Raw genomic sequence first — 23,056 nt, forward strand, 5'->3', positions numbered from 1 at the left:
AGTGACTTTGAACATGGTTGTTGGTTGTAAGCGGTTTCTGAAGTACTTGGACCAGCCAATCTACTGGGATTTCCTCACCAAGCCATCTCTAGTGTCTACAGAGAATGGTCCAAACAACAGAAAATATCCAGTGAGTGGCAGCTCTCTGGGAGGAAATGCCTCAGTAATGTCAGAAGCCAAAGGGGAATGACCAGACTGCTATCATACTTGAGGCAATTGTAACTTAAGTATGCACTTTTTACAATTCATGTATGCAAAAGAACATATCTAAACAGAGAAAACATAGAACCTTGAAGCAGTTGTGCCACAGCAGCATAAGACCAGCATGAGTGTCATTTCTGTCAGCTAAGAACAGAGAGCTGAAGCTACAGTACAATACAGTAAAATAAAAGGTTAAAAAAAACCTTGCATGGTTTGACGAGTCTCGCTTTCTGCTGCAACATTCAGATGGTTGGGTCTGAATGTAGCATAAACAACATGAACACATGGATGTATCCTGCCTTGTACCAAATGTTCAGGCTGCTGGTGGCCTTATAATTGTTTGGGGATATTTTCTAGGCACACTTTGAGCATTCTTTAAATGATATAGGCTACCTCAATATTATTTCTGATCATGTCTAACCCTTTACGACCACACTGTACCCATCTTCTGATGGCTGCTTCCAGCAAGTTATTGTGTCATTTCACAAAGCCCAGATCATCCCAAACTGGTTTCTTAAAGACAACAATGAGTTCATTATACTCAAAAAGGCGCCATTATCACACGATCTCAATCCACTAGAGCACTTTTTGGATGTGATGGAACTTGAGATTCTTGAGAATCTTCAACCAGCTGCTGCTATCATGTCAATATGGACCAAAATCCCAGGTGAGTGTCTCCAGCACTCTATTGAATTGATCCCATGAAGAACTAAGGGAGCCCTAAAGGAAAAAGAAGGTCCAACCCAGTACTAGTAAGGTGTACCTAATGAAGTGGTCAGTGAGCACACCCACTTACTGAAGTAATCACTGCAGAAAGGTGAGTCAAAATTGCACACAGATGCACTCTTACCCCATGAAGTGTAAATAATAACATCTGTCACATTTCCTGGCCAATCAGAGCACCCTTCCAGATTTTAAACCAGCTTGTGTTATTGTATAAAGCATGTCAAATCTGCATGTGCACATATGTGTGTGAATGCAGAGAGGTGTGTTTCTCTCCGTTCTGCTGACACATCAAGAGACCAAACACCTACATGGAGGTAAATGCAAGCTATGGGATGTCTTTTATTTCCTCAATAAAAGTGACAATAATTCAGATTTTACTTCAGGAAACACGCTTGTGACAACAGTTGGTGTTCAAAGCCTCTATGCAAACACCTAAAGTAGAAGCGCATAAAAGCAAGGGACCAAAGGAGGCAGCTGATCATAAATAAATGGGTGGTAGTGCATGTGTTAACCGACTGGTGTAAAGATCACATCCATGATTAGATGCCTGTTAAAATTGCAATAAAAACAAGGTTATGAGGGAAATGGACATGTGACACTACTGAAAAGGGTTTTCTATATTCATTTAGGGAGCAAAATTTAGATTACAATCAATGGAACATGTAGCATGTGAGCCGGCTTTTCAACCACTCAGTAACTCGATTAGCACAGTAGATAAAATAATACCAAGTAAGTGCAAAAAAGCTGGGAAGTTGATGCTGATTGGACATTTAAGCTGATGATCCACGATCTTGTTTATGGTCTTTACAACAAGTCTGTCTTTTTGAACAAGAAAACCAGGGCACAAAAAAAAAAAAAAGATAAATGAAAATTAATTGTCCTACAGAAAGAATAAGTGATTACACTACACTTCAGAATCACAGCAGCACATCAACCAGTCAAACCCACTGATCCTAATCTCAGTTCTGTACAATCTCCAGCACTGGTGAGATATTTTGATTTTGACAACAAACAAATGCTGGTAAAATAGCTGCTATCAATGTATCCATAGTACATCTTCAAATACATATATACGTGGCCATTTGACCTTCAGACAGCAGCTACTCAAAAACCAAACGTTCTCTGTATTCTCAGACTAACTTTGTTTTTCCTTCACATATGGCCCATTGGAGAGAAAAAATACATTTTAATATCAAACAAGCAAATGCAAACACGCTTCAGGAAGTGTTCAGAAAATATTTGACATGGGTTTAATAATGAGCTGACCCAAGGGCTCAGAGACAGATGGTGCCTGTTGTGAACGGGCTGAAATTAATAAGCATGGAGCAAAACTGACACCTGGTGGCTGAAACTCGCAACTCCTGTTTGAGGCATTTAAATCAGCAGTGCATGCACGGTATGAGCGTACAAGTCAGCTTGGAAATGACTGTTTTCAGAGAATGATTTCTTATCTTTGCAGCTGGAATTTTTCAAACACCAGAGTAGTAACACATGGCTTTGGTGCATCAGGACTGTGCCACCCTCAACAGATATGGCCAAATATGACTCATGGTATTGATTACACGTGTGTGCTTTACATCCTGTGACAAATTAGCCTAATATGCTAATAATGCCATTACTAGGCAATGGATTTTGCATAACATGTCCTTGTTAAAATGTCTGCAAACAAATAAAAGTCATGTCAGTGAATGTAATTCTTGCCTTCCATGAGATATGATATGAAGTTGTATTTCAACATGTACTGCTCCCTGTATAGCACAGCCTCACATTTCACTATAGCAGGATGTTTTGTAGAGTATGATAAACAAGTCAAAGCGATTCTACAGACAGGAAATCAGGGACATACATATTATTAGCTGACCCATAAAAAGATATTGAAAGAGTACGGCCTGCAGGCATAAACTGCTTGCCGTGAAATCTTTCTTGCATATTTTTCCATATTTTACCAGAGATAGGTATGCAGCTGCTGTAGCGTACAGACAGAAGGCTGAATGGATGATATCTAATGATAGGTATATTATTTGCAAGTCAGTTTTACTTAAAAATGCTGGCACAAAACTGGGTCATGTCACGCAAAATTACAACTTTAAATTAGCCTGCATATACTAGGACACCTAGCAGAGTAATGATAATTGCATTTTTAAATTATTCACTCCTCAAAATAAATGGATGCGAAGGATTCGAAGCAAAGTCAAAGATGAGGAGACCCTGAATAAATGAACCCAAGCTGGATTTAACGACGGCTGTTTACGAGAAAATCGTAAAACAATTCGAGCAATCCACAGAGAAGACCTGGTTTTAAACACTGCTGTTTACTTACTATAGCCGTCGGAGCAGCGGCCACCACACAGTACAGGATGAGAGGAGGGACAAAGCTGGACTCCTCCGTGCCAGGGTACGGCTTCATCAGGTCAGCATCATTACAGAAGAAACCCTGCACGTGGACGCTGAACAGGTCCGTGCACTCCATGTAGTAGGCCAACAGGACCGTGCCGGACATGATGACGAGCTGGAAGAAGAACATGTTCGGAGGGAGTTGGAGAGGAAGAAGAGAAAAAAAAGAGAAGGAAGAGGGAAAGAAGGGAGATGTTAGTTGTGTATCCAGTTCACCGAAGGCTGTCCTGATTCAGATCCCAGGTGTTAAAAAAAGTAGATTTCATCCAACGAGTTGTATCTGAGTTGATTCCTGAATGTCGCTGTACTTGGTTACGATGTGTCTAACAGGTTTTAATACAAAACCACCACCTAAATCCTCTAAAATCCCATCTCTTTCCTTCTCTCTCTCTCTCTGTTTTTCCTCTGTCTCATGCTAACTCTGGTCGTGTACATACAGCCCCCTCCACCACCACCACTACTGGCACCACCATCACTTACCACCTCCCTTCCTCCCTCACCCCCACATCCTTTTATCCCACTATCATCTTTTGTCTCTGGCCTCCTTTCGCCGTCTTTCTCTGCAGGCAATTTTTTTTTCATACATATAAATATATATAAATATAGAATCTTTCGTCAGTGATAATGAACCAACACAGAAATAGAAATTGCACCAAGCTGCACCGCAAGGCTTTTTAAAGCTGTTTACGAAAAAGCAGCCACATTTGTGTCACTCACCCACTAATGTCCCAATAACACTGTCAATTTAGAAAATCGTCTGGGGTTAAATATCAAAGGAAAGCGATGACACATTTTCATTCTTTGACCCGATCGAAAATGAACAACAACGTCACGGGAAGCGGAAGGAATAGTGCATCAAAATCAGTCGAACAATAACAAAATACTATACTAAATGAAAAGAGTTGTTTAGTAAATCGGTAAATCAGTGGCACTGGTCTGCGCCTCACCTATGACTACAAATAAGCAAGTAAGAAGATGTTTTATTGATCAGAAGAAGAACTGATAAAGTAACAGAACATTACACAGACTGGCAAAAACTTTGTGTTGGTTCAAAACCTTCCAAATGTTTAAAGTTACGCAGAGAAAGTTTTGTGGGTTTTTTCTATTTTAAGTATTGGTATTATGATTGGTTCATATAAAACAGGCAAATGCTTGTAATTCTGCCATCCAACACTTGGTGTCGCTAAGTGACCACAGAGTCAGTAATGCTTCACACAGTTCTGCAATTCTATACTATAGCGTCACAGTAATCACAGTCTTTATGTTTGCAGGACATTTTAGAAGGCATAGTTATCATTAAAAAGGTCAGTCTGACCCAAAGTTAAACATATATTTAGTCACCTCTGGTAGAAATGTCTGCCTTCTCTTACAGATAATGGAACTAGGTGGTCTCGACTTCTGTGTTTTTCATATGCAATTTGAGTACCAGGCGAATGGCATGTTGTTTCACTACATTCAAGAGAAGACAGACATTTCTATAGCAGATATCTTGAAAATAGGCAAGACAAAAACATTTATATTTGATTTGGGGTTGAACAGTTCCTTTAATTATCAATCATCTCTCCAAAATGTTGCAACAATGTTCAGCTTGGTGTTAGGGTTTATTATCTCGTTGAAGAGACAATACAGCATCACTGACACTGACAGCTTAAGAAAGAGAAAAGTTTCTATGAAAGCTGGCTGCCTCATTATAGAGTCATCCTTTTGTTTGTGCTAAAGGCTACATTTCCCATAAATATCTGTTAAGCAGTTCAACAGCCAATCACCTGTTTAACCGCTGGTTAACAAGTCTTTACTCAGCCAACCACATGGCATAAAATTAATCTAACTCTCATGATGATCTGCTGAAGCTCAAACTGAGCACCACAATGGCGAAGAAAGGTGACTTAAGTGACTTTGAACATGGCATGGGTGTTGGTGCTAAGTGGGCTGGTTTGAGTATTTTGGAAATTGTTGGCGCCAGAGGTCAGAGGTCAGAGTGCTTTAAGCTGATAAGAAGGCAACAGTAAGTTAAATATACACTTGTTAGTGTATATTGTTAGAACATATGTAGAAGAGCATGGCTGAATGCTACAGCAGCAGCAGACTTACACAGTTGCCACTCAATTTTTCCTAAAAACAGGAGACCGAGGCTACAAGTCACACGGGCTCTGGAAAAATGGACAACAGGAGACTGGACCACTGTTGTCTGGACTGATGAGCCAAAGCTCAAATCATCTCAGGTTAGTTTAGTGAACATAGCAGTAGGGCTGCATGATTAATCGTTAGAAAATCGCGATCTCGATTCATACTTATGTGCGATCTCATTTCCAAATGACAACGATTTAAAAAAAAAAAAAAAAAAAAAAAAAAGACGACGATTGTACCGCATTTTGATCCGGGACGTAATCTGCATGAAAACAAGCGCTCACTCTTTCTGCTCAACAAATGACAAGGGCGGAGCCTTATACCACGTGATACAGAAGCTGGCTGCTAAAATTAGCAGGGAAAAAACAACGGAGAGCACGTCAGGGATGACGAGAAAGTGACAGGAGAAAGTCCGTCCCGGTCAACCACCCAAACATCAATAACGGGAACCTTATGCAGCGCTTCCATATACACGTCGAACTCCCGCAGGCACAAAGAAATTACGGAGGCTATTACTTATCACCTGACCAAAGGTATGGCTCCCATCAACACTGTACAATTAGGAAAATGATCAACACCCCAGACAAACGCTACACAGTGCTGTCCCGCAACTATTTTTCTATTGTTGCACTACCTGCTCTATCCGGTTGTTCAGTGATGACGCGACGAATCCTACTTCCGGGTCTAAAGTAGTCTGCGTTTAATATGGCTTTTGTGTTGTTAACATGTTTAATGTTATGTATTTTCTTCTATTTGATCTCAAAAAGCTCCTAAAACAGTCAGTGATCCCTGTTGACCTCCCTCGGCTTTTATTACCACTAATCATTTATTTAAGCTCAGTTTTTAAAACCTTAGGATGTAACTACAGCCCAGCCCATGCAGCAGTATATGAATGACTAACCTCGTATTGTGGATGGATTATCTCAGTTGTTCTCCTGGCTGAAGTTTGGTCCTTTTACAGCATCCTGCCATGCGATTACATTTGTTCCTGACCACCGACAACACTCACGGTAACTGTTATCGAGTGGAAAAAAAGTTAGCTTGTTTATATTATGCTAACATAGCTGTGTCGCTAGTGGTCACGTAGCACATCATTATATACCAGCTAGCCCAACTTCAGTAACCCTACAAACGTCACTGCTGTTTAGTTTTCTGTCTTCATTTATGTTGGAAGTGATAGGAGAGCTGTACGTTTTAATTTGTTTCCAAAACCCCGCAGTCAGGACATGCTATATTGTATTTAGATAGAAGCTAGCGAGCTAACTCTCTGCTAACTTCTAACTCCGTTAAATGTCATAAATTCCATTTTCATGGATGCCTGGATGTTAAACTCAATTGTTACACCTGGTAGAGCAGAACGCTGATTATTTTATTAAAGATGAAAGACTTTAGACAGTTTTTCAACTCTCAGTAATGCCACAGTGATCGTTTGATATATGGACCTGCAGCGGATTTTAGACCCAGACACGGCTAGTGACGTCAGACACACGCAGTGTCGAGCAACGGTGGAGACGGAATTTCAAGCAGTACAACATTTTGCGGCAACAACAAAACGTGAGACATTTGTTTTTATGTTTATTTATTGTTTTTATGTTCAGTCTCAACTGTTACGAAGTTGATGTGCAGTTAATAAGTGCAATAAATATTTATACTGGAAAAGAAAATCGTGAGAGAATCGTGATCTCAATTCTAAGCCAAAAAATCGTGATTCTCATTTTATGCAAAATCGTGCAGCCCTACATAGCAGTGTACTCAAATGACCTCCATAGTCTTCAGATCCCAATCTGATAAAGCACCTTTCAGATGTTGTGGAACGGGAGACTGACAAACGTGCAGCCCTCAAATCTGCAGCAACTGTGTGATGTTATCACGTCAATGAGGACCGAAACCTGTAAGGAATGTTTCCAGCACCTTATGGAATCTATTCCATGAAGAATATCCAGTACTGGGTACCTACCAAAGTGAGGGATTGCAATGTTTGCACACCTTTTCTGTGTCCTGAGTTTAAAAATAAATTACTATATACAACTGCTGCTTTACAGAAATTCAACAGTATGTCCTTTTCAATTAAATTATTTCTTCAAAAGCGATCATTTTTCCAATAGAAAGCACATGACATATATATGTATTATATGAACTATAATACATTAGTGTGTGAACCAGACTGGACAATCTTGCCTGCAGGGTCCAGACAGCGAAGGCAAGAAAGCCTCTGTGTCGACAATGTTGGCACGGGCAGTCATGTGACAGATGGCTCTGTGAAGACGTCCAGGTGAGCGCACCTGTGCGTTTATGTGCACTTTGTCTGTTTTAAGCCTACTCTCTGAATAACACCAAGCTAGTTTATATTATTTTTTGCCCTCTGCTGTTGTTACCAGGATACCCTGCTGTGGAGAACATTTTTGTGCAGCTCACACACAATCTCATCTACTGCTACGGTGAACCATAACACTCTGATGCGCACCATATGTAGCCTTGTCACAGGTCATACCTCATAACTAACAATAACAAGCAAAACAGAGCCGCTCACATCAGCAGAAATCCTCCATCTTAAAGCTGCTCGAGAGCATCCAAATTACAGACACAGATACTGGATCCATTTCATGATTTTATGATGTTCAGCAAACAAGCTCCAGCAGGGTAATCGGCTAAAACATTATTCAGGTCTCCTCTGAAAATATGTAAATTCCTCAGCTCGCAGAAATGCCATGTAATACCCTGTGGGATCACGTACCGAAGAATGTCAGGTATATGGGACGCTGCATATAAACGGGCTTGGACAGATTAATTGGAGGGATGCTATTTATTTATTACTGTTACCATGATTTCATTCAGTGTGACCTTCTACTTATTTGCATTTATTTAAAACAGGCTTAAGTTTGCCTGAAGCTTAGTCACATCCACAGCCAAAAAAAAAAAAAAAAAAAAAAAGAATTACAGTTGTTGGAACAAATAATTAAGCAGCATTTTACATCTTTACAAAGTACACCTATTTCCTCTTTACCCCACATTATTCTTCTATCGCTCCAAACTATAAATCATAGAGGGTCATAAACAATCAATAAGCCATTAAAAACGACAAGAGTCATCACGTTGTTTCAAATCTTTAAAACTGTCCAAAAGAAACATGTAATTTCAGCTTCTTCAGTCTGACACCGCTCTCTCAGCAATCTACAGGGAGTGCAGAATTGTTAGGCAAGTTGTATTTTTGAGGAATAATTTTATTATTGAACAACAACCATGTTCTCAATGAACCCAAAAAACTCATTAATATCAAAGCTGAATGTTTTTGGAAGTAGTTTTTAGTTTGTTTTTAGTTTTAGCTATTTTAGGGGGATATCTGTGTGTGCAGGTGACTATTACTGTGCATAATTATTAGGCAACTTAACAAAAAACAAATATATACCCATTTCAATTATTTATTTTTACCAGTGAAACCAATATAACATCTCCACATTCACAAATATACATTTCTGACATTCAAAAACAAAAGAAAAACAAATCAGCGACCAATATAGCCACCTTTCTTTGCAAGGACACTCAAAAGCCTGCCATCCATGGATTCTGTCAGTGTTTTGATCTGTTCACCATCAACATTGCGTGCAGCAGCAACCACAGCCTCCCAGACACTGTTCAGAGAGGTGTACTGTTTTCCCTCCTTGTAAATCTCACATTTGATGATGGACCACAGGTTCTCAATGGGGTTCAGATCAGGTGAACAAGGAGGCCATGTCATTCGTTTTTCTTCTTTTATACCCTTTCTTGCCAGCCACGCTGTGGAGTACTTGGACGCGTGTGATGGAGCATTGTCCTGCATGAAAATCATGTTTTTCTTGAAGGATGCAGACTTCTTCCTGTACCACTGCTTGAAGAAGGTGTCTTCCAGAAACTGGCAGTAGGACTGGGAGTTGAGCTTGACTCCATCCTCAACCTGAAAAGGCCCCACAAGCTCATCTTTGATGATACCAGCCCAAACCAGTACTCCACCTCCACCTTGCTGGCGTCTGAGTCGGACTGGAGCTCTCTGCCCTTTCCCAACCCAGCCACGGGCCCATCCATCTGGCCCATCAAGACTCACTCTCATTTCATCAGTCCATAAAACCTTAGAAAAATCAGTCTTGAGATATTTCTTGGCCCAGTCTTGATGTTTCAGCTTGTGTGTCTTGTTCAGTGGTGGTCGTCTTTCAGCCTTTCTTACCTTGGCCATGTCTCTGAGTATTGCACACCTTGTTCTTTTGGGCACTCCAGTGATGTTGCAGCTCTGAAATATGGCCAAACTGGTGGCAAGTGGCATCTTGGCAGCTGCACGCTTGACTTTTCTCAGTTCATGGGCAGTTATTTTGCGCCTTGGTTTTTCCACACGCTTCTTGCGACCCTGTTGACTATTTTGAATGAAACGCTTGATTGTTCGATGATCACGCTTCAGAAGCTTTGCAATTTTGAGACTGCTGCATCCCTCTGCAAGATATCTCACTATTTTTGACTTTTCTGAGCCTGTCAAGTCCTTCTTTTGACCCATTTTGCCAAAGGAAAGGAAGTTGCCTAATAATTATGCACACCTGATATAGGGTGTTGATGTCATTAGACCACACCCCTTCTCGTTACAGAGATGCACATCACCTAATATGCTTAATTGGTAGTAGGCTTTCAAGCCTATACAGCTTGGAGTAAGACAACATGCATGAAGAGGATGATGTGGACAAAATACTCATTTGCCTAATAATTCTGCACTCCCTGTATAGTAGAGCCTGCATGGTTGTGAGTCACACCTATAATTACCTTTTGATGTTTAAGTGTACCAAATCTCACTCACCTGAAAAGAAAATTGTGGTGCAGTCTAGTTCCTGGAGGCCGCTCTCCACTTTTGTGACTTTCATAAGCTGGTTTTTCTGTGACACTTTCCCACCTGGTCAAAAGTCCATCTCTCTGCATAAAGCATTAACTTGTGGCTGCATTATATTCACTCCAGAGCCAGCGTCATACTGCATTAGCTATGTGGAGGAGACACTGACAGAATTCTGGCTGTAATAAAATGGTTATACAAAGTTAACGGCAGCTTTCTATTATTCTTCTCCACTGGAGTGTAAAATTCACCTATTTTAGAACTGAGGTGTCAGGGAAGGCTTTTTATTTATGTTTTCTGGTGGAGCTCTATTCTTAATGTGGTGTTTCTCAAAGCGTTTGGCTCTTGGTCGAAATAACTTGCCCATAAAATATGTAAATCTGCTTTATAAACATCATAACCTCTTTAATCGATATTTTCATATGAGTCTAGTATCTACATCTAATGTGAAAGGGACAGGGCATTGTGACAAACACAAACAGAGCCATCACCTTCACTTTACCGTTTTGATTCAGTCTCTCTTTGTTATGTATTTTTAATTACATCCTACAAAGTCAGTTTGATCATAATAGCCATCCAAAATTAATTAAATCTTTCCTCCCAAAGGATTTTTTTTTATCTGCTCTCCCTTCACTCCAAAATCTTTTTACTGTCAGTACCACTGCTCATCTTCTCCCTCACATCATGAAAACAACCAGGAAAATGTTATATAAATCCAACACAAAGTCCTAGATTTTCATTTCACTGTCATGTTGTGTTAGTAGACTGGAAAAAAAGACTGACAGAAATGGGCATCTAAGCCCGACTTGCCAGGCTTTAGACCGTGATATTACACTTCTGTTGTCAGACTTGTCTGTAAGTTACATAGAAGACAGCTACTGTTTTCTGGTTGTTTTGTTTTTTCTACAAACAGGCTTCCAAGTTGGCTACTTAAAGTATAAATGAAAATGGGCATGCAGTTATTTTCAAATGGTTTTATGCCTTTATTTAATTCTTAATAGTGCAAAGACATATCCGTGATTTTTGGAAAAATGCAGGTTCATCTACTGTACTTTGGTCAGCAACACCTTTCAAAAAAGTTGAGTCAGCAGCATGTTTACGACTGTGTTTCATTAACTTATTTCCCAACAGTCCATAAGTGTTTGATCTATTTCTCACATTTCATCCCCATCTTAACTGAAAGCCTTAGCCTCTCTGGGGCACCTGTTTTATACCTCATCATGTTACTAATTAACCTCATTGGCTGAGAAACGCTCTGCCAAACGTCTGCGTTATATAACTTTAAAAACTAAAAAAAAAGATGAGAGTCATAACAGAGTCAAATTTTGATTCAGGTCCATTCATGTCTTAGGCAGAGTGTCTTTGCCACGTGGAGTTTCAAGACATATGATTAAATCTTTGTGCAGGGGGTGTAACAATTGCTCCTGCTCAATTTCAGCAAACAGTACTGCGCTAAAGTCTTGATCCAACTCTCACTTCTTTCTATTTTTCTTCAAAGGAGTCAGATTTTTTCACTTCAGACCTCATACACAACCATTTTCAGAGAAGTGTTTTTGTGTATTAACCCACTTAATACTAACCTATGAATTTTCCTGAATTTTATGAATCATTCCAAGCCACCTGACTCAATGGATGAACCAGTGTTTTATCTGCACTACAGTGAGAACTGAGCAAAGAAGGAATTTTAAATTGTATCTTTAGGCACTAGCAGTCTGTCGCAAAAACACACCATTTCTTTCTTTAGTTGACTCTGTGAAAAATGCTAAAGATAACACAATTTGACAGGCATGAAATTGTATTTTTGCACCAACAAGGGGATTCCCAAAGTGCTATTAGCTGAAAACTTGGTATATTTAAGTATGATATGCAGTGTGTCTTCAAAGAATCTGAGGAAATTGGACAAGCAGAGGAAAAAAGAATTGACAGGCCAAAAATGATATACAATGGATTAAAAATGTTTAAAAAGTCATATCCTTAAGGCAAAAAAATCCAAGAAATAGAAATGCTTCTGGTCTAAGGAGCTTGGAAAGAAAAGTGTCTGGACTTCTTTGAGTTGTTTGAAGACGTTTCACCTCTCATCCGAGAAGCTTCTTCAGTTCTAAGGGTCCATTTGGTGGGGAGTCCCAGATTTAAACCCAGTGGGAGTTTCCCCCCAAAGAGGGACAAAGGACCCCCTGATGATCCTCTACCTAATTACATGAGCCAAGGTGTGAAAGCAGGTGTGGGTCACAATCAGCCAGGGTTTCGGGTGAGCTCATTGTGAAACCTGGCCCCACCCTATCATGTGATTTCCTGAGATCAGATGGCCCAGGATGTAAATGAGCGTCAAGGCGTCTGGGAAGGGATCTCAAAACTGGATTATAGATGGCAGACAGTTGGTGTCGTAAACCACCGCCTCTGTTCAAAGATGGTTGCGCACAGTGGACCTAAACACAAACTGAACAATGTGGTGTATGCTGTACAGTGTAGCGAGGAATGCCCAGACCTCTACATCAGAGAGACCAAACAGCCACTTCACAAGTGCATGGCACAACATAGAAGAGCCACCTCCACAGGACAAGACTTAGCAGTCCATCTGCATCTAAAGGACAAAGGACACTCTTTCGAGGATGCCAACGTTCACATTTTGGACAGAGAGGACAGAGGGTTTAAAAGAGGAGTGAAAGAAGCCATCTATGTCCACTGTGAACAACCATCTTTGAACAGAGGCGGGGGTTTACGACACCAACTGTCTGCCATCTATAATCCAGTTTTGAGATCCCTTCCCAGGCGCCTTAACACCCATTTACACCCTGGGCCATCTGACCTCAGGAAATCTAATGATAAGGTGGGGTCAGGTTTCACCATGAGCTCACCCGAATCCCTAGCTGATTAGGACCCACACCTGCTTTCACACCTTGGCTCATGTAATTAGGTAGAGGATCATCAGGGGGTCCTTTGTCCCTCTCTGGAGGGAAACTCCCACTAGGTTTATATCTGGGACTCTCCACCATTTGACCTTAGAACTGAAGAAGCTTCTTGGATGAGAGCTGAAACGTCTTCAAGCAACTTAAAGAAGTCCAGACGCTTTTCTTTCCAAGCTCCTTAAACTACGATGACCTGGATGACTGAGAACCTTCACAGACAGAAATGCTTGTGGTTCTTCAGTTGATTCATCTACTGTTTACTAAAGCCTCACCATAAATGGTCTCAGTTGAAGGGTTGCTGTCAAGAAGCTATTCTTAAGAAAGCAAAAGAGGAGGAAAAGACTGAGGTATGACGAAATATATAAGAACTAGACTTAAAATCAAAGGCATCAGGTCATATAGTGCGATGATTAGGTCCAATTTCAGCCAGTGGTGCTCAGGAACTTTTCAAGATGTTATTAAGAATGTTAAAACTAAAAATTGAAGCATTGTGCAATGAGCTTGACAGAGAACGGAACAAAGAGGCAGCGGACATCCAAAGAACAGCTTTGAAGGTCCTTCAAGAAGAAAGCTAGCCTAAGAGAGTTCAGGCTGTGTTAGAGAATAAAGGCGGTCAAACCACATAATGCTTTTTAAACTCATTAGAATTCACTCTTCATTTTACAGCAACTTTACAGCTGAACTGGGTTTAGAGTATGAAGTGCATTTCAGCTGTTTTTGTACAAAAAAAAATATCACCTCGGGCACATTGAGTACACCTGGGCCATTTTCAGTTGTTTTGTTAGTTTAACAGTTTTTAGAAACAACTAATAATATTCATACTCTAAACCTAAAACCATTAGAGCCACTTATTTTAATGAACATTTCAGACAGACAGCTGTTTGCCTTCACTGCTCGTGAGACATAACAGCACACACATATTCACATTAGCTTCATGTTCCAGTACAAATTACGTCAAACACTGGAATTCAGTTCACACAATATCTGACTTCTTCTGAGCTAAATAACAAAGCCGCTCCCTGCAGTAATGACTGCACGTTGGGAAGTTTGCTGTCTAAATTGTGTATACCTAACTAGAAGCTTTAATTAAAGCTTCTAGGAGATAAGGAAAACAAAGAAGATAAAAGAAAGACATTTTCTCAAGAGATTGGTTTACTTCCAAATAGTCTGGCAACCTGAGCTGCTTTAGCAGGCTGCTAACAGTAAGTGCATCCAGCTTTTTCTTCAACCATGCAAAACCTGAAAAAGCTAGATAGCTGTAGCTAGATTAATGAGAGCCCACAGCTCTATACATTACATAATCCCATGCAGGTACAGGATATATCGGTCCTCTCTTTGCTCTTCCCAGCTTGTCTCCACAGCTCAGCCTTTAATTAATTTCTCATAACTTTTCACTTTTTCCTTCTACTTCCTTCCCCCTTTTTTGCTTGTTTCATCTTATCCGTTTCCTCCTCCCTCATGCCCCATCTTTTCTTTTTTTTTTTTGCAACCCCTTTCATCTCCCAATTTTCCTCTGCACACTCAGAGAGACAAATGGCAGCAACAAATGAACATCCTGACGTCAAGTAACAGATGAAATAAAGGCAACAAGTTACACGAATAAATAAACAAATCACCACAAATAAACATCCTCCCTGTCAGACTGCCTCTGGCAGTGAACTACATGGCCCAGCTGCTCCAATCAGGCCCCTCTGTCTTGATCACGTGACGGCAGTGTTCCTCTGCCTTGCTGTGTTCGTGACAGGCAGGGTGAGTAAGAGAAGGAAAGGAGGGAGAGAAGAAACAAAAGGAGCAGGAAAAAGGAGCGAGACAAACCAAGATGTAGTGATTTAAATGATGGGAAACTGGGTGAAGGGGAGAAAGAGCTCCTGTGGCACCACGCGAAATAGGAAGAGAAGAGAGAAGAGATTGAGGGAGGAAGCAAGTACAGCCGAGGAAGGAGGGGCAGGAGAGAAATGAGGCTGCGAGGATGTGACGAAGACATCAAAGAGGGGGAGAAAGAGAAATCGAGGATGAGCAGAATGAAACAGGGAGATAGATAGCATGCCTTTGACAAGTGTCGCTGAAGAAAAAAGGGGGAGTAAGTGAAAACAGGGTAATGAAAATTAGAGAAGAAGCTTGCTACTCATCAGGGTATTACAGTGTCTCTCTTAGGAGCACTCTGCCAATGACTTTTTAAGCTTAGATTGTGATGCAAAAGCCAATAAACCAAATGATGAATCTGAAAGCAAAATCTTCCCATTTATTGGGCACTGACACATAGAGACAAGATGATGAATAAGAATGTAGTAAAGCCCAGTTTGAAAAATGCTAAATATGCCCTTATAGAAGCTCTAACTGATGACTACAACTACATTTGAAATACCATTTAAAGACTCAATATATAGCTGCACCTCATCGCTTTAGCCTTGCAGTTCTATAAAGCCGACTGCTTTGAGAGAGACATATAATAAAAAAAAGGTCAATATCGAAGCGTGAGAGGCCAAGTTGAGATTCTCTTCGGAATAAATATGTCAGATAGCCGAACGCTGATAAAGCCCCCCAATATGTAATAAGAACTGTTGGGACCAAGCTAAAGTTGGCGGTCTAGTATTGTATGAAAAATGGGGAGCAAATGCATTTGGAAGCAAAATCTGACCACTGAGCAAATGAAAAAAGTTCAAAATAGGTCACATGATAGCATTTATTAATACTTCGATTCAGGGAAAATTCATTTTGATATTCCGGAAAAATAAATTACAACAAAAATTGGCCAATATTGTGCAAAGAACACGTACACGAAGACGTCGTCATTACTTACAGATGAAGTTTTTTAAAAGTCACTTTGTTCATCATCACACTAGCATTGAAAATTTAGCCAGTAAAAAGTTAACGTCCATTTGCCACTGGCATTGGTGGATGACACATGTCCATCAATAAGAACTGGCCTAGAGGCCGGTGGGTAACCCTGAAGCATCCTACGGTCACTAAGGAAAATCTACACTCCCCTCTGATCAGCTAATGGTTGCTGGAAGTTGCTGTTGGCAGGTGAAATCAGTTGCAAAGAGGGCGCTGCACCAAAAACCTCCTTGTGAGTCCGTTGGTTGCTCACAGAGTACTATAGTTTGCATGGAAGTTATCAGCTTGTCAGCAAACACTTGCTGTAGCTGTAGTGATACTTGGAAAAAAGTGTGACGCAAACCAGAAACGTTTGCCTTTAAAAAAAAAGGGGGGGGGGGGTTCTTCGGTGCTGCAGCCGACATATTTCGATAGGTAAAACTTTGGAAAACAAACAAAAGAGTCTGAATCTTCGGTGCAAACTATATGCAACAATCTGCTACTTGGTCATAGCAACATGCTAGCGAACAAACTGGGGACTGTCACCAACCTCCAGTAATCACTCAGCATATTTTTGCCTAGTCACCGGTAGTTACCAAGGAGACACCAGCTGACTTTAGTCCTACATGTCTGGGGCTTTAGCAATCTATTTCACAGCAGCTGCCAGCAGCTTCTAGCATCCACCCGAAACCAGATAGGGAAAAACATGTATTCCCTGGTGGTTGCCAGATGGTCGCTAGGCCTATTGTATATTACCCAAAATGCTCAGGTAATGTATCAAACCCACTGTTAGACTTATTGAATATAAAATCCAGTCTGATGGATAATATTTCCAACATATTGCTGTACTTACATTTAAAACACTGACTTATCAGTACTTACCACCTAGATGTTTAATGTGTCACCAGCTTAATCAGTGGTTACATTAAACCCGCCCCTCGTTATATCTCCTAATGGTTTTTTTTGGTTGTTTTTTTTTTAAAATCTCATCATTCCACACAGCGTTCAAGCACTGACACTTCAAAACTCTAAATGAGCAAATAACTACAATGGTGACACATCGTCAAACAGAAGGAACTGTCTAAAAGAGCTTTTTTTAATGATGAGTCACATCTCACATCTAAAAATAATGTGTACCAAGATGATGTTTTACAGCTGCAGTATTTTTGATGTTGTTTTGTTGTTTATAGTTACTGTTTATAGCAATTTTCTCACATAAAATAAAAAGTTTGGCTCAGTGGAAGTGAAAGTGACATAGTAACTGACTACATGTGATCTATGAGGTAAAAACATACAATCACGGCACATCCATGGCCACTGTCTCCTGTTGTTGTTTTCTTTTATTTGTTTTCCATCTAGTATTTTTAGCTCTAGGCTTTTAAAATAATACTGGAGCAAAATTAGACAACACAATCTCATAAGTGACAGTTATGAAACCACATAATATTATAAAGGAAATTATCATCTAGAAGAAGTGCTAGTGGAGTGCTATATTGCAAACAATGTACTGTTTGGACTGAAGCAGACGTATTTTGGATGAGAGCTGAGAGGCAGGGTACACCCTGGATCTGAGGAATGGCTCCATTTCTCTCTTTCAGATGTAAAATAAAGTATGTTAGATTAATTGGTTTTTGTTTTGTTTGTTTTTTTGTCACTTACTGCACTTTTCTTGAGGAGGCACATGTTCAAACAGAAACCACGTGATGTCTGTTTCATCACCATTGCAGATGCTGAGAGCATGTGCAGCAGTTCTGATTCTCAGAATGGTTTTCACTCTGGCTGTGGGTGGAAATAAAGTGTTCAGTGACATTTCCTATTGCACATCCTATCAGTGTAGTCTTAAACTCACTACACATGCATGCGAGAGTCACATTTCACTTATCTTGGAGGACACGCCCAGGATCACACTAGCAGGCAGTAACACTAATTAACAGAAGGTAACAGTCCCATTATGGATGAGTGTCAGGAAAAATGAGCGAGACAAAAAGGTCGGGCAAGAAGAAAGCATGAGATAAAGGCAGAAAGAACATGAGTGTATAAACTGATCTGACACTGTGATGTAGGATATTTCGTCTGAGATGTGTGTCTCTGTGTGAGAGGGAGAACGAGTAAAACACAAAGAGAGATGGAGGAGAATAACACAAAGTGTCCTGAGACATCTCTCTGATTAAGGACCTTCAGCTAACACAGTAATTAAAAATTCAGGAGCTGCACAACTCTTACACACACACACACACACACTTGCCCAATTACAAACACGCATGCATTCAGCTCCACACTCATTTCAACACTTTACACTCTGGTTGTTCACTTATGGTAAATTAACACTCAAAACCATATTTCCATCATGTTCATTTGCCAAACAAGGGTCATATGCATGAATTTACCACTTTATGCAGAAGCCCAGATTATCACGCAAAGACAATGCATGCACGCACACTCCCTCACCTCTACAAAGATGAAACATGGGATGATGGAGTAGCTGCGCAGGGTGTTGTTAGACGCCATCTTGTCTCCTGTCGGGAGACTAACGTTCTCAGGATTCACTGCAGGGTCACTCTGCAAAGACAGAAACATCAAGTGTCAGCTGCGATCATCTGATAATGACAGAAATGCATCTACTTCATCTATTTTATCAGGAGTCCTCGGCAAGATCGGCTATTGATGAGAACCATGTTAACTATTACTATTTTTTTGCATTTACAAAAGATAATAAATAATTTAAAAGAAGATAAGAGATTGCAGAAACTAAATTAGAGTTCTACTTGTCAAAAAAAAAACACACACACAAAAAACACTGCACACAAAGATTGTGGTTCGCCAGCTCCTTCCGAGGGATCCCCACAATTCCCAGATCTCTTAGGAAATTCAATCCCTGTGTTGTTGCCAAGGTCAGCCCTTGGGTCTTTTACCAGCCAGCTGTGCTTCCTGTCTATTTTTGTCAATCAACAGAAGGCACCTAAGAAAGCTGTTTGGCCTTAATGACTGCAAGAGAAACAGTAAGAATTGTCTTGTGTGCAGGTGCAGTTTTCCATATCTAAAAATCTCCTAAGGCCTCAAACACCATGGAGAAAAACTGATCCCCTCTACTATGCAGCTGTATGTCACTTGAGGTCAATAAGCATCTGGTCTTCAGATTCCAAATGTTTCTGAGTGAGAAAAGAAGAGTTGCCATCACTTTATATTCACCCCAATCGAGTCACCGCAAAGTTGTAGTCATTTTCATAAGAAGTCCCCTACGTGATACAGAAGCTGTGCCGTGTGATGCTAAAATTAGCAGGGAAAAAACAACGGAGAGCACGTCAGGGATGACGAGAAAGTGGCAGGAGAAAATCCGTCCTGGTCAACCACCCAAACACGAATAGCGGGAACCTTATACAGCGCTTCCCTATACACGTCGAACTCAAATTACGGAGCCTATCACTTATCACCTGACCAAAGATATGGCTCCCATCAACACTGTGCAAAACGAGGGATTTAGGAAAATGATCAACACCCTAGACAAACGCTACACAGTGCCGTCCCGCAACTATTTTTCTATTGTTGCACTACCTGCTCTATACACGCAGCGTCGAGCAACGGTGGAGACGGAATTTCAAGCAGTACAACATTTTGCGGCAACAACAAAACGTGAGACATTTGTTTTTATGTTTATTTATTGTTTTTATGTTCAGTCTCAACTGTTACGAAGTTGATGTGCAGTTAATAAGTGCAATAAATATTTATACTGGAAAAGAGAATCGTGAGAGAATCGTGATCTCAATTCTAAGCCAAAAAATCGTGATTCTCATTTTATGCAAAATCGTGCAGCCCTACTGTAGAGTTTTTTTTTATGTCTGTCACTTTTGCCCTCCGCAACAAATTGTTATTTTTTGTTATTATTTAAATATTGCTTATGCCACCAACAAATTATTTATTTTTGTGATAGGCTGTTAGCAACAAAAGTGCCTAAAGATATCATTTAAAATAGCTTCTTCGCTAAATACTCTGTTCTGTGTAGACTAAACAGGTCAATCCCTCAAGTTAGTTGCCTTAAATGATTCAAGCTAAGCCACTTAACTTGACCTAGCTTAACCAAGAAAAAGGAAATACTCTTTTTAGACTAAAAAAGGGCGAAAAAGCAGCCAATGTCCAAAGCTGTTTGAAAAAACATCAAAAAGCTTGAAGAACTATTGCTCATGAACACGTCTGGTTCCTTTGAAGCAAAATGAGGGGTGGCTCAAGACTTTTGCACAGTCTTCACTTTTTGTTAATTTTCTTAGCTGGTTTTTAGCTAATTTCTCAGTCTGGGTAAAGCTCTTTAACTGTATTTTTAACAGCACAAAGCCCAATACAAAACACATCTTCAGAAAGCATTTCCTAATCCTGTCAGCTTTGTTCAGTTGAGAACAAAAGCAAATTCTTAATGAAACAACACGGCAGTATTAACCTTATTAATAAAATTCAATTTAACTTCTGAAGCCGCGCTGATGGAGCCAATCTTCTGCACTCGAACTGCCGCTGCTTCCGTTCTCCGTCTGTCAATCTGTCGTGTTCTTTAACTGCATTTCATTATGGCTTCTAATTGTCGAAAAACAATAACATAGCTATTCCCCACAGAGAACAGCAAGCTCACTAGTGAGCGTGAGAAACAAATATGTAGTGAACAACAGAATACTGGAAAAACAAAAACAGCAGTGTCATTTGATTTTCTGCATCTAAACCAGTCTGATATGGCTTTCAGTTTCCAATTGCAGAACACTGGCAGCACAAGAGGTGCCTTACAGTTTCAGTGGGTGTAGATTAGGCAGGATTAAAAAGTGGTTAAGGAAATCCAGAAATGTCAGTATCTGCTGGAGTAATTGTTGATTTATTCGTGTTAATCAACAAAGCTCTGACCTCACGCAGATATTTAATGTGTCTTATTGGTTTGTAATCGCTCCTAAATCCTCATTAAAGGGTAACCTTGCTAATTTGAGCTTCTCTCTATCTACAGCACAATTCTGAATCATGAAAGGCTGGAGGAGCATGAACGAGGGGGTCTGTTACAGAGCAAAGTTGGAGAGAACAATAGCAGTTATTTAATTTGTGCTCTCTTAGTTTCTTCCTCTTTTTCTATCTTCTATCTAAACTATTCATCATAAATGAACACCTGCTACAGAAAGATTAGATGGTAGAATTATACTACTTCTGCTACCTCATATATATTCATACATATAAATATCTTATGAGCGCCTCAACAATTTAATATTTGAGGCTGTGTGCTCTCCTGTTTCAGAAATTTTTATAATAATATTCTTAAAAAGCTGCTACAAGTAAAGAATTAGTATAAATTAATACTTTCACATTTTGTTGTACGGTTTGTTGTACGGTTGTTTATCAGGTAGTGACCAAGTTTGGATCAATCAATCACATTTCTCTACCAAAGCACAGATGAGAGCAGGTGAGACAAGAAAAAAAAAAAGAGAGACCATGTGACATTACTTCCAACAAACGTAGCAACCTACAAGTTGTTTCAGGCTTTCACTATGCGTGATTTTCACTACACAAACCTGAACTAAAAGAATTCATCAAATTCATCATTAATTCAAAAGCAACTTATATTAGACTGAGCGTAACAAGGTAAGGGTCTAGAAACATGACTGCAAAAATAGCTGCTCAGTTAAAAAACAACTAGACACTAACACAACCAAACAAATATGTGTGCTATTGATATAATGTTTAAAAATTTCATTTTTGAACATTATAGCCAACATCAATACTGGTGAAAGGCTAAAACTGTTTCACTAGGTTCCTCTGAGAGAAGTGTTACTCAAATTACAAATGCATGGCAGTGGGTGCATTAATGAAAACTTCAGAGAACATACAAATGCATAAGGCCAAACACACAAAGCCATTAACTTGCATCTATTAAAAATCATAGTTATTTTTAGTATGCAATTCAGAATGAGATGCAATTTTTCAGATGATAATCTCTATAGTCAAGAATCAAGCAAAAAAAGAAAAAAACCTCACAGAGACTGCAGGGAAATCGTACAGTCTGGTGACAAGAGTCACAGCTAATGCAAGGATTCTGGGTGGTCTGTTCACTCATTCCAGTTTGCTATAGTATCACTAGTGAAACTAGATGTTACACAGCAGGCTTAAACAACCATCAGGCCACTGAGAAATGTCCCAGTGCTCCCAACTGGCTAGCAGTCACTGCGGATAATGATCACATGACCATGCATCCTATATGTGTTTAAAGCTACAGTAGGCAGGAATCTATACACATCCTCCTGCAGCAGTTCTCTCTCCCCTCCCTCGTCTAAGCCCAGAGATGCACACATATGCAAGTGCTTCATGAACTTTCCTTTTCCAGATTAAAGACTTCGTCAGATCTGGTCCTGAAAAGCAATATCCTAAAATCTCCCATCAAGGACTAGATTTTCTACAAACAGAGCCCTGAGGAAGTGCGGGAGAACATCGTAAGTACAATATACGCCAAAATGTTTTTTGGGGGGATTTTTTCCCAAATGATGCCAAAAAGTATACAAAAATACAAAAGTCTCTGCATTTCTTCCTCCCACTTTCTAAAAGAAGTGCCTCCCAGCAGAAGCTTTATATTAAAAGAACAAACAGGAAGGTGCATCAATTTTTAAACGCAGGGAAACAAACAGATGAAATACCCAGAATTTCAAGCTTTTACCTTAAAGGTCATGAATAAAGTAAGTAAACTGTACACAATGAATTAAGATTTAATTTGATTTATGAGATTTATAGTTGTTAATGTATAGATTAATTATTATCCATTAACAATTTATTAGATAAATATATTAACTACAAATTATTAAAATAACTAATAGCTTGTTAAAGGGACATAGCAGTTCAGCAGTTAGCTCAAAGATTTTTTTTCCTCATTTTATTACATTGCCTCAAGTTGTCTATATGCTGAAAAGATACAGTAAATGTTTAGTTTAATGCCTTTACTGGAACACACTACCAGACTTTGTTCAAGATGTCAACATACCCACCATACTCCTAATTGTTTTGTAACTGCATTTGTCCCTGTGTGGTATTAGAC

General features: G+C 39.8%; 1 protein-coding gene across 4 annotated transcripts in view; it reads right to left on the bottom strand.

Annotated features, from left to right (window-relative positions):
• The window catches only part of plppr1 (phospholipid phosphatase related 1), a 68,574-nt gene that overhangs the window by 21,835 nt on the left and 23,683 nt on the right, over nucleotides 1-23,056 (bottom strand). For all 4 annotated transcript variants that reach the window (XM_005729232.2, XM_005729233.2, XM_005729234.2 and 1 more), the window contains exons 2-3: nucleotides 18,463-18,573; nucleotides 3,248-3,436 (exon numbers count right to left, since the gene is read on the bottom strand). In XM_005729232.2, the coding sequence (XP_005729289.1) occupies nucleotides 3,248-3,436; nucleotides 18,463-18,522 (249 nt within the window). In that variant the 5' untranslated portion in view covers nucleotides 18,523-18,573. The remainder of the gene's footprint in view (nucleotides 1-3,247; nucleotides 3,437-18,462; nucleotides 18,574-23,056) is intronic.

This window comes from Pundamilia nyererei, unplaced genomic scaffold (genome assembly GCF_000239375.1).
Source record: "Pundamilia nyererei isolate P.nyererei 1_Seehausen unplaced genomic scaffold, PunNye1.0 scaffold00032, whole genome shotgun sequence".
NCBI lineage: Eukaryota > Metazoa > Chordata > Actinopteri > Cichliformes > Cichlidae > Pundamilia > Pundamilia nyererei.